We start from the raw sequence: 20672 nt of genomic DNA on the forward strand, positions 1-20672 counted from the left end.
ATGTTTGTTGGAGTTGGAGTCAACCAAGCTCGGAAGCTACTCCGTGCTGCCCCTCCCCCGCCCCCATCTGTCCCGGTCTCAAACGAACCGAACGAATCCAAGTCAAGTCCCCGACGTGGGGTACCCCAGATTATTCGGAAGACCCGCGATTTCACAGGTACGCATCGTAAGAAAGATTGGTCCCATTTCTGACAGAGTATCCACCGTTTACGATCATTTGGAGCACTAGGACTGCATATTCTACTGTACAGCTTAGAGAAGGGGTGGTATCGCAGAGCGCCTAAGACTCCGCCGCCTGTAGGTGCAGTGCTCCCCGAAACGCCTGCTTGAGCCTATCCTCCTTGACCCGAAACGCATCCGGGAACCAATCCTTTAACTCGTCATCGTCTCGGCCATCAATCATAGCTGCCAGCGCCTTGGCACACATCCAGCACAGAACCATGCCGTGACCTTGGAAGCTAGCTGCCATCCATAAATTCTCGGCACCGGGGACAGCGCCGACGAATGGACAGCCGTCTGGACTGTAGCCCATGATACCGGTCCACGCGCGGCGAATGCGCCCGTCGCAGTGGTCGTCGCCCCAATTGTCCCCAAAATAGTCCGGGAGGCATTCGTGGAGGTTCTCAGCTATCACTCCGTTGAAGCCGGTGTCGTCAGTCGTTCCATACTCGGACGCTGCACCGTCAGTCAAGTCATGTAGACCACCGCCAATAACTATGTCGCCCTCGAAGCGAGATCCTGGGGGGCGTGGGATCATGTAATCGTAGGAGTCGCCATGTATGAAGCTGTAAGTGACAGTTAGCCCATTCTGCGGCATGTTCTGGCCGGGCCGCTGGGCAGTAACATGGCCGCGAAGCGGGACGATGACTCCTTGAAACTGGTTGAGTAGGTGCGCCGTATAGCCATTGGTAGCAAGTATGACCTTCCGTGCCGTGATTGCACCGCGCTCCGTCTCGAGCCTCCAACCATCGCTACCATCGCCATTCGTCATCTTCTCGACATTGAGGACGGGCGTGTTCGTCAGCAGGTTGAGCCCCCGCTCCAAACAAAGCTTGAGAATACCAATGACAAGCCGGTAGGAGCTCATGCTGCCGGCCTCGTAAAAGACCCCGCCCGCGATGTCCTCGTCGCCGCCCCGGCCGCAGTAGAAGCGGTCGCGCACCTCGTCCGCCGTCAGGAGGCCGTACTCGGACGCCGGGTGCCCCGGCATGGCGTCGCGCAACGCCTGCACGGCCCGCTGGTCCTCGGCCCACTGCGCCGCGTCGTAGACGACGTCCACCGTCTGGCATGGGTGCGAGTCGCAGTCAATATTGTGCTCGCGCGCGAAGGCGTGCAGGGCGCGGATGTTAGCGAGCTCCAGCTTGGCGACTTTGACGGCTTCGGCGATGCCGTGCTCCTTGGCGTGGTGCAGGAATGTGCGGTAGGACGCGGCCTTGGTGTGACCACCTACAGGGACGCTCATCAGCTGCTGTGTGCTCTAGTGCGCGCGGGGTTTAGGGGTGTAGGCTCACCATTGCGGCCTGTAGCGCCGGAACATGCCTGTCGCGCTTCGAGCATGACAATGCTGCGAGGGGCGAAGTTCTCATGGCGGGCATTCTGGAGCAGATTCCATGCGATGGCGGCGCCAGTGATGCCGCTGCCGACGATGACGACGTCGGCGGATTCCGGCAGGCTTACGGTGGTGCGGAGATCGGCAATGTCAGCTGGGGGGTCTTGCCAGTAACTCCGCGTTGGATTGTCGCGAGGTAGCGTGACAGGACTTGATGCGTTCTCTTCCATGTTGAATCAGTCGTCTCAGGACAGGGTACTTTCTTGAGGAGGTATGTCAAGAACTCGAGGATCAAGTAGGAATGGTTAGGTGGCGCTGGAGCAATTGGAGGCTGCCCCCGCAAGTTGAGCTCCAGCGATAAACGACCACTGTGCAGCAGTGAAACACGCCTGCCTGACCGCAGCAGTCAGTCATTTGCACCACGTTTAATTTCAGACTGCACCAACAAGACTAAACCGCTTCACGTCCAACGCAGCTTTGTTTTGATATTATTGATTAATCGTTTCGTAATTAGTAGGATACTCAAGGAAATGGCCATGCACCTATATGAAAACAAAGAAAGCAAAAATTCCAACGCTATTTTGACATCCAGTCCAGGAGGCGCCCAGCATCTCCTTCGTGAATGGTTCTAAGAAACATTTCGAGATCTGAAAGTAGCGGAACCCACAACCGCATCCAAAGACGAGAAACCCAGCAAAAGCAAAACTCCCTGTTTTAGGCCATGGCCGGATTGACGGTCAGCCTGGCCACGACGTCCAGTAGAAATCCTCATCAGGGTATTGCTACTAGCCCGCTGCCCACCGCCGCAGTCGCATGGCAAGGCCAACACCCCTTTCCATGCGGCAGCGGGTGCTTATTGCACCATTTCCGCCCTCTCAAGACGCATCATGCCCCCCAACGGCAATCGTATTATCACCCTTTACCTTCTTCTTCGCGCCCCCCTGCTTTCTCCTCATTTTCTTGTCCTTGAAGTCGTCAACGACATCCTGGGGGTACGGGAAGCCGGGATTGTCGAAGCTGAAGCATTTATGCGCGCCCGCCAAGGTCTTCTCTCCCGTCTTGTTCCTGATGCAGAACCTGCACTTCATGCTGTCGTAAGCTATGGGGTCCTTAGCCACTCTGCATTCCCTTTTCGACCTTGCGCACTCGTTACAGCGCTTCGGGGCAACTTGTCCACGTCGTCCTTCAAAAGACGGTCCGCCTTCTCCTTCTCCTTGTCTGTCTTTGAAGGGCGGTTTGGATTGGCTGGAGACTGCGCTTTTGGCTTGGCTGGAGACCGCCCTTTCGGCTTGTTGCTGGTGGCGACGGAACCGCCTCTTTTTGCCTCTGGCGTACTCGTTGCTGGGCTGCTGTGGCTTTCTACCGTGCCTGCGGTTTGAAAAGCCCCATCTTCGGCATTTTCCTCGCCTCTGACGAAGTTGTCTCTGACGAAGTTGATTCTGCCCTCCTTCTCTTACGAGCCTCATCCAAAGTAACCAGTGCCGTCCTTGCCTTAGGAGCCGCTGGTGGACCAGCCGTGGTGGCGGCTGCTGCGGGCAATGAAGTAGATGCCGTGCGAGCGACTGGGCCAGCTGCCGTCAATGGAAACACCGGAGTAGATTGGGTCAAGCTCGTACGAGTCGGGACTGCCGGCGTCGATGGTCCCGGCTGAGGTATGATGGATCGGTCTTCTTCTCCAGCTGGACCTACTCCCACATTCGCCCCAGCCGATTTGGCGTTCTTTCTGCCACGCCATGCGTTCTCCCACAGCTCGTCGTACGACCTGTCGTACCACCAACCCTGGTCCTTTGTGAACAGGTCGTACCCGGCGCAATCCTCGAATGCGGCCCACAGGCGCGGGACGACGCATTCTTTCAGCCATTGGAGGTGGACGTCCGGAAGACGAAAATCGACCCAGGGGGCCTCAACCTGTTTGAGTTCCCGCTTGGCCCGCTCCGCTAAGTACCACATGAAGTCGATGGCATGAGAGGGGCTTGTGGGCCGCCAGCCCGAACTGCTGGCGGTGACCATGTCAAGCTTCTTGAGTGTCTGTGGCGCACGGAAGACAAGGTCCATTCTCTGCCACGCCTGCCGGAATGCGGCCTCGAGACGCACATCGTCCCCTCGTACAAAAGCGATGACATAGTCGTGCGAGTCGTCCAGGAAGCCTGCCATCGCCTCGGGGAAAGCAGTGCTCAACTTCTCGCCCTTCATATGGCGGCGGCTGGGCTCATATTGTTCCGGGTCTAAACGCAGTGTGCAACCATTTTCGTCATGGTATCTAGGATCTCTCCATGTGATCCCCTTCTGCCCGTCTGGGTCTGGTGTTGGTAGTCTTGGTCGTGGTGGTCCGTACTGGGACTCTGGGCTCCCTGCACGATAGCGGGAGGCCATCTTCGCGAGTAGATGGTCTGACTAATCGAGTACAGCTAGTACTCGTAACCAGGAGGTTGGTCTGTGTACGGGTTGTCCAGAACCAAAGGCTGGCGACTTGGTCGAGCGTCGGTTATGTCAGTTTCCCTCGGGACAGTTGGATAGTGAGAAGATGGTGGAGCTCGTGGAGTATTTCTTACAGGTCTAGGGTACAATAGCCAGCGAGCACGCACCTACATTGAAAATACCCCCAGCGTGATACCAATGATTTCGGACCTGTCCCTGAGCAGTGATCGATGAAGGAAAGTTGGCGAGAAAGACCAACATTCGCGGGTAGCAAGCCCGTACTATATACCCCAGAAACATTTTTCTACTGATCAGACGTAGCCGACGGCGAGCTCTTTGAGTGAACGTTCTGCTCGATAGACTTTGTCTCAACTATGGGCGGTTGGTGCTCCCTTTTACCATTTATGGCAAAACTGGGTCGACTATAAACTTAACGGTTAGCGCAAGCAAATCTGCTATACACCCCTGCTTTCCTTCGCTATGACCTGAGTATACCTCAGCTATAATCTATGCAGTCCTCAACATCTGCTATGCATACATATCATCTCGCAAGATCTACGTCCTTCGCAGAAAAATACCACTTATACATGATCAAAAAGCAGCCAGGCAGCAGCCTAACGAACTTGAAGTTTCCGTGCTCAAGACCCCATCATATAAGACATCTTTCTCATGATTGATCAGCTTACCTAGTGAATACAAAAGAGGGTTTATGGATATTCGGGTCTCACTGAATTAAGTACAGCAGCACCACGTGCCCACCAAGCCGTGTGTTTATCCCGGAAGTCCCATAGGATCCGAGGCATCTCCGGTGAGTCAAGACCTCCACTTTGCCTTGGTCATCCCTTGTCGACTTCCGGAGTAATCTTGGTAGGCTCAGTCTGCGCGCATATCTCCCTCCCCTTTCCTTGTTTTGGGACTCGTAAAGAAAAGTCACAAGGGTTGTTCCCGTCTCGATAGACTCATATTTCATCAAAAGCTGTAGAATAGCGGTATTCCCGTGCCAGTCTCTGGAGTTCGCTGGTAGGTATGTTGAGGGCGTTATTCAGATGTCGACTGTCATGTGTCTGCTTCGAACGACACAAAAGCCAGGTTGGTTGAGACGATAGCATTCACCTGGGAGGGCCTCCGGTGATTGATTCAGTGGGGAATCCATACCAAGTCCATCCAAATACGAAGGCGAGACCGCTCGCTCTATGGCCGGGTTTTTATGCTGTGGATTCCTTTCTTGGCAGGATTCAATTTCGTGTGCATGGTGGTGACTTCCTCCGAAATTGAACAAGGTTGTCGTGGCTGGACTGTCGTTGCTGCCACTCTCATTCTAAGTGACATAAATTCGGCGCACTATCTTTTTCATCGGAGAAACAATTTTCCCAGGTTTTCTGCAAGCCTCGGATGGATTTGCGGTCTCCCGGCATCTTCAATATTGCTCACAGTGAAGTAAGTCACCTTTCGAATATAATTCCCCTATCATCCATCTTAAACGATCCTCAACAGTATGATTACATAATGACCTGTAAACGTTACCACAAGCGATTGAGCAAGGTGTATTTGCCCTCTGCCTTTTTTTGCCCTGGCGAAATTTCGACAAGACGGAAACAGGCCAGTTCTTGACCCATAACCTTCAACCAGTCGATTTAACATGATCCGACAAACCCACACTCCAGCACACATGCAGCATAAGTTGAGACCACATATATGCAAAGTTGATTCCATACCTCTGGGATCATGTCGTTACTTCCAACCGCTTGCACCCGATCATGCCGGTACAAGCAACGGAATCCCTGCGCCAAGCGACGTAATCTCGTACGGTTGGCAGCGACGACGACGAGGACGACAAGTAAAATATCAAACACCACTCTCTTTTTTATCGGCTAAGAAGACGCAGGTTGTTGCGAGGAGCCCAATCAATAATTATTATAATGGGTTAACGTCGTAATAAGCTCATTGGGATGGGGCGATTCTGGGGAAGCTCGCTTTGGCTCGAAATTGGCCTGGCCGTTCAACGACACCATTGAAGCTTGAAGCTACCGCCGCGGAATCCCCCGTTCGAAAAGCACAGGTCAATGACCTCCATTCTATCCAATGTAGCGGGTGCGGCTAACGGGGTGGCGCACTCACGAGAATGGCACAGCGAAGTGAAGTAGACTTCCATGCATCCAATCCCACTCGAATTGCTGTGCGCAAATTAGCTGACCTTGGGGCATCCTAGTAAATGCCAAGAGAGACTTCAAGCACTGTCTCCCATGGTGTACTTCGAGTGCTGTCTCCACGCAGGTCCGTAGAGAAAGATCAACACGGGGATTGGAGCAAACGCGAGGCCGACTGTACCGAGCACAGTACACCCGAACCCAGCGCCCAGCTGCTTGATCAGCGACACCGCAGCCAGTGGCAGGAAAGTCGCCGCGACGCAGCGCGTCACGATCATGGCAGTGATGGCAGAGGCGGAATAAAGACCAAATACATCTACCACGAAGGTGAACACAGGCATGAACGCAAAGTTCATGGCGAAGCCGAACAACCCAGACGTTATCAGCACTACCGCCAGCGGCAGTCCCAACTCCGCGGTCCAACCGTACATTGTGAATGTTATGGGCAGAGCGAAAGCCCCAACTATGATGATGGGCAGTCGGTATTCAGGCCGCCCGACACCATTGTTGGCATCGCGAAGCTTGATGTAGATTTTGTCAAGAAGCGCATTGCACACCAGTGTACCGACAATTGAACCAAAAGCTGTGGTACGTCAGAAGTTGCCATGGGTTGAGCTGTCGATGATCAACTTACTGAAAGGTATAAATGCTAATCCAGTCTGGGCAGGCGTCAAATGGTAAGTCTGCATAAGGACGTCAGGGTAAGTTGTCGAGAAAATGTAATAATAGCTGAAGGTCATGGCCCCAAATAGGCAAATCAATTGCAGGACGAATGAATCGGCAAATACGAGCACCGGTCGCATCATCGCGTCCCACAGCTTGCGAGTACTCTGCTCGTCATCCATGAGGTCGAAGGCGGTACGCAGAGCCTTGCCGCCAGTCTCTTGCCGTAACCTGGCAGCCTTGCGTCGCAGGATTGGTACCTTGTACGTCTCTTTGAAGCCTGTCAGAAGGAAAGCTTCGCATACGCAAGCAAGTCCAACGTTTAGCCACACGACGGAACGCCAGCCAATGGTTTCAGCCATGGCACCGCTAATGAGAGGTCCGACAGCACCGCCCGTGATTGGAGCCAATTGGACCAAGCTCATCGCTGACCCACGCTGCTCGGTGACGAACATGTCTCCGACAATGGCGGGATTCAGCACGTTCGTCGCGACGGCTAGCCCCGTGAGGAACCTGGCTGCGATGAAGAGCGGCGCCTTCTGGCTGAGGGCAGCCAGAACGGTCGCTCCGATAAATCCCACGTTGGCCGCATTGATGACCGGGTACCGCCCGAACATCTCAGAGAGCGGCGCCATCAACAGGGGGCCGGCGGCCTCGCCCAGCTCCCAGATGGTGACCAGCAGGACGCTGGACGATTTGCGGGGGTCCCCTAGGTCGGTGGTGATGCGTGAGGCAATGGGAACCACCGAGATGCAGGTGAAGGTCCTGAACAGATCAATAGTTAGCTAACATGAGTGCGCCAGGGGATATGGGGTCTTATTTGATTCGGTGACTTACACCGTGAATGCCATGAAGGCGAGCAGCCCGACGATGGCCCATTTGTAGCCCGGCGCCCACTCTAGCGGGTTCTCAGCGTCCCCGCAGGGGTCGAAATCGACAACGTCGTCCCGCGCATCCTCGATCTGCCTCACGCGCTCTGAAGTCCTGTCGGGGAGTAGAGGGTTCGTCTCGTCCATGCTGCAATGCAATATTCGACCCCTGATTAAGCCTGGAATTTGGTGAAAAAGCAGGGTGAAGAGATACGAAGAAAGCCAGTCAGTCGGTCAGCTCAAATCGAAAATGCAGCGGGTTTTGCTACAGTGGGTCGGCCCTGGTGTCTAGCGCTGACCGGCTTCGGCTTCCAGGTCGGTTTTGCTGCTTGGCGGTCTCCATCAGTGCTTAACGCCGGCGCTAAGATTAGATGTGTCGGGCCCTTCCGCTCATGTTACATTTATTTCCCTCTGTAGAACCAGATACAATATGCATTTTTCCGACCTGCTACGCCGATTGCATCGCGGCAAATATCAGTTCGATCCGCTCGGGACTCTGGAGTGCAATCTAAAAAGCGCTTGAGCAGTTGGACAAGTTCTTCCTGTCGCACCTCTAGCCGATTCGCTTCGACTCTCATGGGTAAACAAACGTGATACGCTCGTGAGAATCGAGTCGTACCCGAACTCCGCGATGTACACATTAAGGAAGTCCAGGCATCGGCTCTTCTCCTGGTAAGACCCGCGCTGGGCTTCAACCCTTCCGCCTCATCCTGGCTACGCCTTCTGACACCGTACGTTTCCAACACAAGAGCTGGTCGGAGAATAGAACCGTTCAATTGCTTCGCCTCGGAGAACTCTTTGGCGAACATGTCCGTGTCCGTGTCCACCAGATCAGCTCTGGGAGCTTGCCGATGCCGAACTACGGCACCCTCCCCGTCTGCGGCTTGGCAGCAGTAGTGGTTCGGAGGCAACAAGTCTTGCAGACCGCGGATATCTTCCTCATTAGACGCGGTGCCGAGCAGAATCCAACCGCCCCCTCGGACGGTTTGGCAATGGGCGGCAAGCTCCGAATGCCTCGGAAGTGATCCGAGCTACCGGGGTCCAATCCTTACCCCCCTACATATGCGATCAATGCGCCCCGCCCATTTGGCCTCATGGCAAGCCTCAATGAATGTGATCAGGGACCTGGTCGACTTCTATCTCCGCGCCGAGAAGCACTGCGAGTGTGTTGGCCAATGCTTTCACACGAGAATTCATCGAGTCTTGAGATTGACCGAAGTTCTTTTGCCAAATTGTGCACACTAAAGTATATACATGAAATCAAAGTAGGTCCAATATAAATCATAACTGTTTTGTCGCCCCGTTCCTTCTAAGTACTCCTCTCTTTCCTTCCCCTCTCAAGCATAGTTCTCCCCCGCCTTGGTAGTCGTCTCCGACTTCATCTGCACATCCTTAAGCACCACGCTCGAGCCCGTCTCGGACGTGATGCGCACCCAGGCCGTCGCGGCGCCGACGCCGCCGTTGCCCTCGAGCTTGAAGAAGTTGTTGACGTCGCGCGTCGTGGGCTTCCAGGTGGCCCCGCCGTCGGACGACACCTCCATCTTGGCCGTCCGGTACACGGCGTTCTCCACGGTGGCCGCAAACCAGTACTGCGAGGCGCCGCCGTGCATGCGCACCTGCAGGGGCGTGGTGATGGGGCAGGGGACGTGCTCCCACTCGATGCCGATCTCGCCGAGGGACTTGTCGGCTAGCTGCGAGAACATGTCGGGGCTCATGTCGAGGTGCTGGGCGTTGCCGCCCGTCTTGTTGGTGATCTGCAATTCGGTTAGCGTCACTGAGGAAAATGCATTTACCTTGAACTGGAGATAGAGTGCCAGCGTTCGGGTATTGCAGAGATAAGGGAGCTTTGCGTACCATAGCGATCTTCTTCTTGCCCTGGTACGTGATGGACACGCAGCCGCCGCATTGGTAGGCGTTGTCCCAGATGGTCTCGGACACGCAGGTTGAGCCGTCGATGCCGGCCGGCAGGACGTAGTCGACGAAGGCGCAGGGGCCGTTCTGCCAGCAGCCCTCCTCGCCGCAGCTCTCGCCGTACCAGGTGCCTTGGCCCGTCTCGGCGGCGGCGGACTTGGTCAGGCCGGCGGGCGCGGGAGAAGCCGAAGTCAGGGCGATGAGGTTCATGGCCAAGGCGCCGAGGCCGTGCATGATTCGGGAAGAAGGCATGATGGATTTAGTTTGGATGATTCCACTGAGCTATTATGATAAGAGGGTTTGTAGAGAGTGGCTGTAATGGGAGGTCTTCTCTTTCTAGCAGGACTACGTCTCCTTAAATACGTCGAGGACTCTTTGCTAGCCATTTCAAATTAAAGATCATCGTGTCGTTCCACGGAACGCATCATCCCCAGTCCCCAGTGCTGTCGTGGCAAGCAATAAGCGTCTGCTATACTTGAAACAAGTTCTCATCAATTTACAGCGGGAGGCTGCATGTTGGCGCGAGTCGTGGAAATTGGGGATCGTGCCCTGTGAGCCCTGCGCGCTGGGAACCAGGAACGACGTGGGGTTGGAACAAGCTTCATCCAGTCTTAGCGGCACCGACGGTGCCCAAAGGCAGATTTCAGATATAAAGTGGGCGGTCGCCGACGGAAGCTAGGCCGGCGAGTTCGCTAATGTTTCCACCAATCAGCGTCAACCATTATCCCTGTCTGAACTGTCATACTTCCGCCCCTTAATCCGCCAGCCTGGCTCCTGGGTATTTAGGGTACGCCACGTTCGGATGATGCACCTCATCCCTTGAACGCCTTGCTCCATCGCCGGATCAAGTGCCCGCCTTGGACCAATGCCGGGATCAACTCGTCTTCGACCGCTGGAATTTCTTTGCACCCTGAGGTCTCTTGTTATCCCTCCGACCAGTCAGTTCCACCTCCCCTTTCCTCTTCGCAACGATTTCCATGCCCCCATTCGCGACCATGAGTGGTCGCACGTGTATTGGAGAAGATGGTACTGGCATAGTGATGTCCTGCGATTTCCAAGGTGTCGGCATCGTGGCATACTCCTTCTTCGTATGGCACTTTTCGTGCATGTCGTTGAGCTTCTTGTAGACCTGATAACACGGTATGCGCTTGTTATCCGACGCCACCTCGACGACGAGCATCTTCTGGAAGATCAAGTTCAGGAGGTCGTGGAAATAGTCAGAACACTTGGCATGAGCGTGCAGTTCGCAGATGAACTAATTTCACAGACAAAAGTGCCATGTGAGTTGAAATCCTTGGCAAAGCGAGCTTGGGGTGTGGTAATGCTTACTTGAACGACAGCCGGTTTCACCGTCACGCTCCAAAGATCAGGCTCCTGTAGGCTCCTGATGTCGAAGAACGTATCTGACGGCATTTCCCAGTATTCGTCGAAGGCGCATCGCGCCTTGGCAAACTCCTTTACCTTCTCTGCGCCGCCGAGTGCCCAGGCCACGAAGACCAACAACAGGCAACCCAGGGACCACACATCGGACGACTGTCGGAATTTCTCATCCCCGAAGTGGCACTCTGGGGCTCGGTAGGCCATGGTGTCGGCGACTTCGGATCGCTTCCGAGTCTTGCATTGCCACTCATGCAGCTCGGCCTGGCCAAAGTCAGCGATCTTGAGTGTACCGTAGCTCCCTTCAGATCCCTGGAACCAGAGGATGTTCTCTGGCTTCAGGTCGCCGTGTCGTCCAAATTTCCACTGCCCTCCTCGCTCATGCAGTTCATTCTCAACGCCGATGTCATCCACAGGCCTTTTGCGTTTCCCCAACTCCGGCTTGCCCAGTGGGTCCTGGCTGCTGGATGTCGTAGTTGGATGAGTGAACTCTCTGCTGTGCGCATCGACTCGTTGCGGGTACGCAGACTGCACCAATGACTCTCCTTCGTCTCCCGCAGATATAGGAAAGGTATGATGTTTGTGGAGCCGCACGAGGCCATCGGCGATGCCTTTGCACTGTCTCGCGACCCACAAGACCGTGTCCCGATTGAAGCTGGGCCTTGGGTTGATCTCTTTCCAATACTTGAATAAGTCGCCTTGGGCGCGGTAGAAGATCATGTGATACTTCCCACAATGCTCGTAGGTAGCCAACAGAGCAACAATATGCTCGTGAGCGTTATGTCCGACGAACTTCTGCAGGATTGCCACCTCGCGATTGAACTTGGCGGGGCTTCGGTGCATTAGCTGCTTGATGGCAAAGCCACGTTTGCAGGCTTCGGGGTCGCTGAAGTTATGGTGTTCTTGGTGGATGCGGACGGGAAAGACGGTTCCAAACCCGCCTTGGTGCGCAAAGTATTCATCATCAGCGCGGTCTTTCCATGGCAAGATGTGACTATCGTGGAGTTGGTAGTGTTGGACGTCGTTGTATTCACTTTCTCGGAAGAAAGGGGCTAGCATCATCCATTGGTACCGAAGGAAGCTTTCGCTCTCCACCCTGCTCCACTTCGACAGGCTCAAAAGAGGAACATTCGTGTCGTCCGAGTGGTGTTTGGGTGTTCCACTTGGCCGGCCAATACGATGACGGCCGTAGCTGCCATCAACAACATCGACCAGGGGTAGGTCGAGATCACTGACGTCTTCCTCAACAACTTGCAGCATATCGGACGTCTTCTTGAACATAACAAGGAGTGCGAAGACCGGTTTGTAAGATTTGAGTTTGATTCGGCCGTCACCAACCATGAACTCTTGGTCACGGCAGATATATGCGGCATACTGCCGAAGATTCTCCTCGTCGTACCTATGGGCGAAATGCTGGCTCAGCTCCTGGTAGACGGACTCCTCGGTGATGATATTGTCCAGCTGCTTCTTGGGTATAAAGCCCATGTCCCTCTTCCAAGGTTCGGCTTGGGGATGTTGAGTGAGCTGCCGGGCGGCAAAGATCCGATCCTCTAAGGTGCCGTCCAATTCCGGAGTGTATGAAAGGGAGGTGGCGTTCTCGTGCTTCTGTCCCTTGAACTGCTGAGTACCGGCGTCGGATATCACCGTAGGTGCTGTTTGCCGAAGAGCACCATCATGTGCATAATCCGCTGGGTCAAGTCCCTCAATAACCGAGAACCGAAACAAAGCGTGGCCATCTTCCGGCTCCCTCAAAGCACCAGGGAAGTCCTGGTGGGAGGTTTCAGCTACTAGGCATTGAAGAAGGATATAGGTGTCTGCTATCCAGGAATGACTTACAGCAGATGACGCATTATGCGCACGTCGGTTGCCGCTGAAGCCGGTAGCGGCGTTCGGAGAACTTGTAGTCAGGTGCTCGCTCAAGAAAAATGCTTGTACGTGAGAGATTTAATGATGCAGATGGTCCTAGGTCATCTTCGCTGTCATCTCTATCGCACATAACATCACCTTCGTCTGAACTGAGATCTAGGGGGGGCATGTTTATTGACGGTATCGAAGCCCAGACCGCCATCCTTGGGGACGACAAGTTCTGGTAGACTGTGTCCAAGAGGAAGAAAACGAGGCTTGGCCAACAAGAGGCCAACAGAATTGACATTATGTGGAAGACGATCGGCTCCTTCGGGCTCGTTGGCTGCAATCGGAGCGAATATGACCTTGGCCTGTTTATCAGTCGTGGCAACTGTTCGATGACTCACATCGACATTTGATTGGTCGATGTACGGTACGGCAGGCGCCATGATCGGGTAGAAGCGCTGAGACTCCAGGGTAAAGAACTTTAGAAGGTTGAACGTAGTCCAATTGCTGTGAGCTGCAATTGCTCTGTGGAATGGCTCAAGGGGGTCAACCAAGAAGCAGATGCCATTCCTCGAACCTTCGACAAGGCTTTAACCAAGGATATTCATATGTCCACATTGAGGGGAAATCGTTCGGCGAGAACATGCATGCACAGAGTTATCAGTGCTAGGCAGATTGGTTATCGGGCAATCAGTCCTAAACGCTCCGCCCCCAAGGGATGGCCGCTGACGCCAAATACGGTACAGCCTACCGATGATTCAATATCTGCATGCACAGCCAGCCATGGTCAGGCGGGCTGGACCCCAGACCCGAGGGCTCGTAAAGTGGAAAAACCATTATCGTTGTTGGTGGTGGCTTAGCTCAGCCAGCCGCTCGGTGGTCTTGGCCTGTTGTCAGTTAGGTGACCTTCCCCCTGGATGATAGGTCAGCATCCAACGTAAGAGGCCCCCATGCCGCCTGCCATCTCGTTTACACTTGGGGTCACACCACCCAACCAAAACATGTGCACAAGTCCTTTGGGCATTCCCTGCAGCCCCAACCTCTCGGAACCGCCACTTCCTGATCCCTTCACTATTGCCGTATGTATATATGGGCGATGGCATCCCCAGTATCATAGAGATGATCAGACACACCAATAAAGCACGACTCGCATCTTTCTCGTTAGCATCTCTCCATCCGAAACACACTCGACCTGCGATGTCCAACGCGATTGAATTCTGGGGTTTTGCAGAGCGTAACCGCGGTGTCGTCAAATTCCCGACACAAGAACGATTGGAACAAGACCCGATCCCTTGCACCAACATCAGCTGCGAGAAGCTGGTAGCGACGCTGAGGCGACTCTATGGAGCGAACGGATATGAAGTCTCGGTAAGTTATCCTATCTATAACCGTCTGCTGAGTTGTGCGTACCTGTTCATGCTGACATGAAATGACGGAAGATAATGGACAGTTTCTATCACGTAAAGGCCCCAAGGCCCCTGTCGCAGGTTGGTTCTACCCACATCCTGCATGATACTAGAGGAAGGTGCTGACCATTTTCGTAGACACAAATAGATGCGTGCAGGCGCAGCTTCCCGCGATTGTAGGCATGATCGGCACGGGCTGCTGGAATAACCTTACGACTTTATAATTGGAGAATGGCGCAAACCAAGGGCGATGGTGTATGATTCTTGATATTCATTTCGTAGAAACTTGTATGATATTGTAAATATGTGCCTACATAGCTCAGGACCGCCTCAGGGTTATGTGCGGCATTGCTGCGATGAAAGATACAGGGTCTTGAAATGTCTGTCAATGGGGAGTGACGCGAGCGGGGCAGTTCCCTCGAGCGGAGAAGGAACGCCCCGAGTTCATCGACGGCTGAGCACCTGCATGATTATTGGCGGTAAGGGCCAGACTCGGGGCTATCAATGCAACCAACCATTTTGTGAAGGCTTATGATTTGCTGGCGCTAAATGAAGCATGCAACGTGCGACCAGAAGCAAGGTGGCTTGCATACATTAATCAGAGTGCAGGATGGCGGACATCGCCAAATGCTAGGCCATCAGTGAATTTGTTGGTCCATAGAAAGAGAGAGCCTCATGGCTTTGAAATGCAAATGCGGCTGGGATTTCGGGTGGCTTGATCCCGTTGCCAGTGGCTCTCTGCTGAGGCCCGTCTAATTGAAGGTCAAGTGTTTATCTCCATTCTGACGTGAATTTCTCGCGACGATGCAAATGATCCAAAGTCAAACCCTATAATGTACGAATTATACCCTCCAGGCCTGGCTGATCGGATTCTCGAAAGTCAGGTCTTGAGTCAGTTTGATAGCAGCAGCCGAAACTTTCTGCCACACCGCGCCGGAGATTCCTTTGTCACTGCGCCATTGATAAGAGAAGAATTGGAGCTAGCACAGGACTATGACGATGAACTTTACCACGGACTTGTTCCGTGGATCCTCGTCAAGGCCAAGAAGGTCTTCCTGACCCTAATCAGGTGTGGAATGGAAGCGGGCAGAGCTAGGGAAGCGATGCGACTTTTCTGGTGGCATGATTTCCATGATCAGAGGCTTTCGGTATCTCAATTGAGCCTCGAGGATCAACGCTCGATCTTCCCCAGAAGCCTGTGGACCAAGTTCAAAGCATACGACTTTTTCTATACCTACAGATGGGAGAACCTGGCACCCGTATTTACAAAGACACAGTACGACTACAATCTCCACGAGAAGGGGATCCTCCCTTTCACCGAGAAAGATGCGAATGTCAAAGAAGGGGCTTTCAGCTGGGTACACAAGGTCACTGTACACACAGAGCACACAGAGCACGCCGATAAAGTGGTAAGGACACCCATATACTACTCCATCCTACCGGTCCTTCATCATAACACGCCAGCAGGTTGCTATCAAGGGAGATTCGTGTGAATAGGGGTGGCGACGACTCCAAAACAGACGAGGCATGGGAAAGGGAAGCGAGAGCTCTGGCTTCCATCAACCAAGTCGATCACCCTCACATAATTCGGTGCCTGGCCGCCATCAGAAGGCAGGACAGCCGATATTTCATGTTTCCTTGGGCGACAGGCGACAGTTTGCGAGATTTCTGGCTCGAAAGGCCGAAGCAGGCTCCAGATGCCAACCTGGTCAAAGAAACGCTGGAACAGCTGATGGGACTAGCCGAAGCTCTCGGTAAACTCCACGATTTTGAGGGTAAGGGACTGGATGCCTCAGCATTCCACCTGGATGAGGATGACGGCATAACCAGGGAAGGCGGACAAGACTCCATTCGCCACGGCGATTTGAAACCCGAGAATCTCCTCAGGTTTCTCAAGCCGAAAGCGGTACTAGGAACTCTGAAGATTGGAGACATGGGGCTAGCAAAGAAACATGTCCTGCAGACGGTCAACCGTAAATGCATCACGACTACAAGGTGCGGTACCATTCAGTACCAGCCCCCTGAGGCCGAACTAAGCACCAGCGGGGGGCTCTCACGTCTCTATGATACATGGTCCATGGGATGCATCATCTTCGAGTTCGTCATCTGGCTCTTGTATGGAAATGATGCACTCGAACGGTTTTACCAAGACCTCCAGGGAACCTCACGTAACCCCTGCCCCTATTTCGAACTTTCGGCACCAGGCTCCGGCGGAGGCCCTGCAGTACATCGCGCGGTGCATACCTGGGCAGCCCATTTGCAGAAAAATGATCCGGAGTGCGGCGCAGACTCTGCCATAGGTGACCTGCTTAGGTTGGTCCGGAACAAGCTTCTGCTTGTCGACCTACCACCGTCGCGCGGAAAAACCCAACGAGCCGGCTCAGCAGAGCCCACCATCGCCATCATCCAGCCCCCGATCTCCGGGGTAGTGGGACTCGGGCACAGGGCCACGGCCGAAGGTCTCTTTGAGGGCCTGGCGACAATCGCGAACAAGGTGAGTCGGGATCCGAAGTATCTACTGACGGGAGCAGACAGAGGAAATATCAACCTGCCGCCGCTGCCTCAGGACCAACCCACCTTCCTTTCTCCAGGTAACGGAGCTCGAAAACGGAAAGCGGCAGAAATTACTTCTGAAATCGAAGTAAAAGGACTTGGCGTGCCAGTCCCGCCAGCCCCTATCCGGGTGAGTTTCACTACACCCCATAATGGCGTCACGTTTCGGATGACAGCTGACAGGTTACTAGACTGTAGGTTGATGACTCAAAATCCCCCCCTAGCCTGAGCTAACCCATGATCTCGCCCGACCATACAGGATGTGAGTTTATACCGCAAACACTTGAGAGTATATTGTTCTTAATTGAGCTGACGTTATCCCACCACAACCTGTAGTATGTAAGTTTATGAACAACCTTGTCCTAGTAGCGATATTTCCACTAATGACTGTAGGCGGTACGTATCTATCTTACAGCTCGGTCAAAATGATAATGCAAGTGACATTAGTTCTGATGTGGTATTTATCAAACAGCTCGTGAGTTCACCGATTCCGCGCCACTATATGATGAATTTGCTGATTCTGGATTAGCCAGTAAGTATTGCTTCATTCCCCGTGAAGGTCACCTCCTGGAGGTAGACCAAGACATTCTTGAAGTAAACGTTCTCTAGCCCGTAAGTGCACCTTGCTCCCCGATTCCTTTCTCTTGTTCCTCTGTTAAAATCCCGTTGTCTAGCTCAAGGATTGGTCTTATCCAGTGGACAATGACTTTGCTCAAGTGGTATCCCGAACACTTGGGCGTGACAAGCTTCTGCCGCCGAATGCAGGTGTTAGCAAGTTGTGCAATCGCTGCTTGAGACTGGACTTCTGGGTTGGGGGTTTCTCATTTGAGGTCTCTCCCTCCCAGCTGCAGCATGACCTCACCACATGCGACTTTTGTCGTATACTACTACAGGTGTGTACCAAGTACGACATGAGCAGAGAAGCCAAGATATCGTTCATTCGGGAGCAATCCACTCTGAGGATTCTCGGTGGCCCCCCACAGCCAGTCTTGGCTATCCTACGAAGTCCAGGTACGTGACGTTCCAAGCTCTTTCTGGGGCCGACACCTAACAGTTCCTCGTCACAAGATTCCAAACCACCTGTCCCAGTACAGCTCGGCTTCCCACAGCTTCCACCCGCCGCCACCGAGACGAGCTTCGAGATCATCCGGCTTTGGCTACAGGATTGCGACTCCAAACATGCCAATTGCCGTGGTCATGATTTAGTGACCGCTCCAACAAGGCTGATCGAAATTGGAGTCCAGAAAAAGCTCACTCTCCGCCTCATCGAGACGGCCGAAAGCCCCCCACAAGACGACAAGTACATCGCCTTATCCCACCCCTGGGGTGACAAGATCAAGCATCCGCCCTTCTGTACATGGCAGACCGATATCCGCCAAGATGGTCACGATCTCCAGTCGTTAAAGCGGGCCATCCCCTTCGAAAAGATGCCTGCCACCTTCCAGCACGCCGTCACAGTCGCCCGATCTCTCGGCGTCCGCTACCTCTGGATCGACTCGATCTGCATCATCCAAGGCCCGGATGGCGACTTTAACGAAGAGGCGAGCCGCATGGAGGACGTCTTCAGCGGCGCGTACTGCGTCCTGGCCGCGAGCCGCGCTACGGGCATGCACGACGGCTTTCTCGACCAGCGCCGCGCCCGCGACTTCGTTACCTTCGCGCGGACGCCCGCCGAGAAGGCGTTTTTCGTCTGCGAGCCCATCGACGACTTCAGCCGGGACATGCTCGAGAGCCCTCTGAATAGGCGCGGCTGGGTGTTGCAGGAGCGCGCCCTGGCCCGCCGGTCGGTGTACTTCACCAAGACTCAGATGTACTTCGAGTGCGGGGAGGGGATTCGATGCGAGACATTGGCACGTATGCAAAAGTAAGTCAACCTACCCCTGATTGTCTCCTAAGAATGTACTGATAATCGGCTTTCTATCACCTATTAGCAATCTCGCCGCCTTCCTTGGCGATCCGAGATTCCCCCAAAAGGCCATGGAAGGCCGCCGCGGCATGAAGATCGCCTACTTCCAGGACCTCTACAAGCAGTATTCTCGCCTTGAGTTCACCCGGATGGAGGACCGCGCCGTCGCCATCCTCGGGCTCGAGAACCGGCTGCGCAAGGCCTACGGCACCGCCGGCGGCTTCGGCGTCTTCGACGACGGGCCCGACGGGGGGCTCTTCCACCGCAGCCTGCTCTGGCGGCGCGGCGTGGAACAAACTAAACCCAACATGCGGCCCATCGTATTCCCCCTCGAGCGCCGCCGCGGCACCGCCGATGTGCCGAAGTGGTCCTGGATGGCCTACGCGGGCCCCATCGACTATCTCCTCGAGCCACCCTTCGACGAGGAGATGGAGTGGGAGACGCGCGACATCCGACCGCCGTGGTCGCGACACCACCAGCAGCAGCAGCACCGCCAAAAGCGACAACGGCCCGGTCATTTCCTGTCGGCCGAGACCAGGTCGGCGACGGCCCCGCTCTTGGACGACGCACAGACGACGGTGCCCTCGCTCGCCGTGGTGGCGCGCGACTTCAACGTCGCCGGGTTCCGGGACGGCGAGGTGCAGGTCCTGTACGACGCGGACCGTAGCGCGTCGGACGGCGGGAGCAAGGCGCAGTGCGTGGTGGTCGCGCGGACCAGGCGTGGCAGCTCCCGGGCCGCGAAGAGGCACTACGTGCTGATCGTGGCGGCGGATGCCAAGGCGTCGGGGCCGGTGGGTGGGCGATCGCTGGGGGGCGGTGGAAGTATCACCGGATCGGGGTGGGATATATGTTGGGCAAGTTTATTGCGTGGGATAAGCCCGCCTTTGATGGGTTGGTTTACTGACGTGGGAATTGCTAAGCTAAAGCACCCCTCACGGGCCACCCCCTCACGGGCCACCCCCTCACGGGCCACTTTACTGAGCTACCGTTACCCCTGTAATTAAAGCCATTTTTACGGCTATAATTAATATAAATATATTATCTTTTATTATTTTTAATAATAATATAATTTTTCGCCTCCGTGCTATTATTTTTTATAGCTTTTATAGCGTTACGAGGCCCTCTTAATACTTCGATATCGCTAGCTTCGTCCTTGTATACGACTTTACCCTTGTTACGACTTAACGTAATTATACGGCTAGACCTATACTCGGCACGGCGATATTATATCTCGAGGCGCTTACGAAAGTTAATATTAAAATTTATACTATTAATTAATATTAATAAACTTACTTATAATAATAAATATTATACCGCTATAATATTATAATAATTAATACTACGAAAATAATACTATTAGAATAGCAGGAACTAAGGTTTTCTATATTACTCTAAAAAAGGTGCTACATACCTACGCGCACGAACCCCTTTCCTATTTTATTAAGAGGGGCATACGATGCCCCTTATAGCTCGTATTAAAAATAGATATAAATATTAGAACAGCAGGAACTAAGGTTTTCTATATTACTTTAAAAAAAGGATTACGTACCTACGCGTACGAACCCCTTTCTTATTTTATTAAGAGGGGGTATATAATACCCCTTATAACTCGTACTAAAGATAAATATAAATAATAGAATTAATTAATATAACCTCGATTAAAACCGGAATTATTATATATACGAAAACTTATTTAATATTAATTAATAGTTACCCGTAGCGATTATAAATTAATAAGAGTAAAGAGACGGTTTTACGCCTTTATTAATATAAGGGCGACCGTGTTAAAAAGCCCCGAGAATTTCCGCCCGTTAGAGATTCGGAGGAAGAGCCGAACTAAATTAACCGTACGAGGAGGAACCCTTTTTTCGAATATATATTATAAGGAGGAGATTAAGTTTCGAATTATACGCGAGATTAATTAAGTTATATATAATTATATATTTAAATAACTTTATTATATAATTTATAAAATAATAACCCCTATTAAAATAGAATTAATTACGATCGACGAATCGAGAT

At 53.4% G+C, this 20672-nt stretch overlaps 7 protein-coding genes across 7 annotated transcripts; 2 read left to right on the plus strand and 5 right to left on the minus strand.

The window, feature by feature from the left end:
• Positions 1–280: 280 nt before the first annotated feature.
• Positions 281–1779, minus strand: PG994_002687 (uncharacterized protein; the record flags this gene model as incomplete). Its single annotated transcript, XM_066854096.1, has 2 exons — positions 281–1446; positions 1512–1779. The coding sequence occupies 2 exons, from the start codon at positions 1777–1779 to the stop codon at positions 281–283; spliced, it is 1434 nt and encodes a 477-aa protein (XP_066719951.1).
• A 1129-nt stretch (positions 1780–2908) lies between these two features.
• On the minus strand, positions 2909–3922 carry PG994_002688 (uncharacterized protein; the record flags this gene model as incomplete). Its single annotated transcript, XM_066854097.1, has 1 exon — positions 2909–3922. One exon carries the CDS (start codon positions 3920–3922, stop codon positions 2909–2911), a length of 1014 nt encoding a protein of 337 aa, XP_066719952.1.
• A 2272-nt stretch (positions 3923–6194) lies between these two features.
• PG994_002689 (uncharacterized protein) lies at positions 6195–7793 on the minus strand (the record flags this gene model as incomplete). The annotated part of the gene is made up of 3 exons (XM_066854098.1): positions 6195–6697; positions 6749–7542; positions 7615–7793. 3 exons carry the CDS (start codon positions 7791–7793, stop codon positions 6195–6197), a joined length of 1476 nt encoding a protein of 491 aa, XP_066719953.1.
• Positions 7794–8983: 1190 nt separating this feature from the next.
• Positions 8984–9809, minus strand: PG994_002690 (uncharacterized protein; the record flags this gene model as incomplete). Its single annotated transcript, XM_066854099.1, has 2 exons — positions 8984–9400; positions 9501–9809. The coding sequence occupies 2 exons, from the start codon at positions 9807–9809 to the stop codon at positions 8984–8986; spliced, it is 726 nt and encodes a 241-aa protein (XP_066719954.1).
• A 622-nt stretch (positions 9810–10431) lies between these two features.
• Positions 10432–12784, minus strand: PG994_002691 (uncharacterized protein; the record flags this gene model as incomplete). Its single annotated transcript, XM_066854100.1, has 3 exons — positions 10432–10812; positions 10887–12681; positions 12771–12784. The coding sequence occupies 3 exons, from the start codon at positions 12782–12784 to the stop codon at positions 10432–10434; spliced, it is 2190 nt and encodes a 729-aa protein (XP_066719955.1).
• A 1198-nt stretch (positions 12785–13982) lies between these two features.
• PG994_002692 (uncharacterized protein) lies at positions 13983–14415 on the plus strand (the record flags this gene model as incomplete). Its single annotated transcript, XM_066854101.1, has 2 exons — positions 13983–14153; positions 14350–14415. 2 exons carry the CDS (start codon positions 13983–13985, stop codon positions 14413–14415), a joined length of 237 nt encoding a protein of 78 aa, XP_066719956.1.
• A 609-nt stretch (positions 14416–15024) lies between these two features.
• Positions 15025–19835, plus strand: PG994_002693 (TOL protein; the record flags this gene model as incomplete). The annotated part of the gene is made up of 6 exons (XM_066854102.1): positions 15025–15658; positions 15712–16874; positions 17419–17755; positions 17834–18608; positions 18676–19488; positions 19796–19835. The coding sequence occupies 6 exons, from the start codon at positions 15025–15027 to the stop codon at positions 19833–19835; spliced, it is 3762 nt and encodes a 1253-aa protein (XP_066719957.1).
• Between the last annotated feature and the right edge of the window lie 837 nt (positions 19836–20672).

Source organism: Apiospora phragmitis (genome assembly GCF_038363925.1).
Source record: "Apiospora phragmitis strain CBS 135458 chromosome Unknown utg000003l:1.0-2676785.0:1.0-2680665.0, whole genome shotgun sequence".
Taxonomy (NCBI): Eukaryota; Fungi; Ascomycota; class Sordariomycetes; order Amphisphaeriales; family Apiosporaceae; genus Apiospora; species Apiospora phragmitis.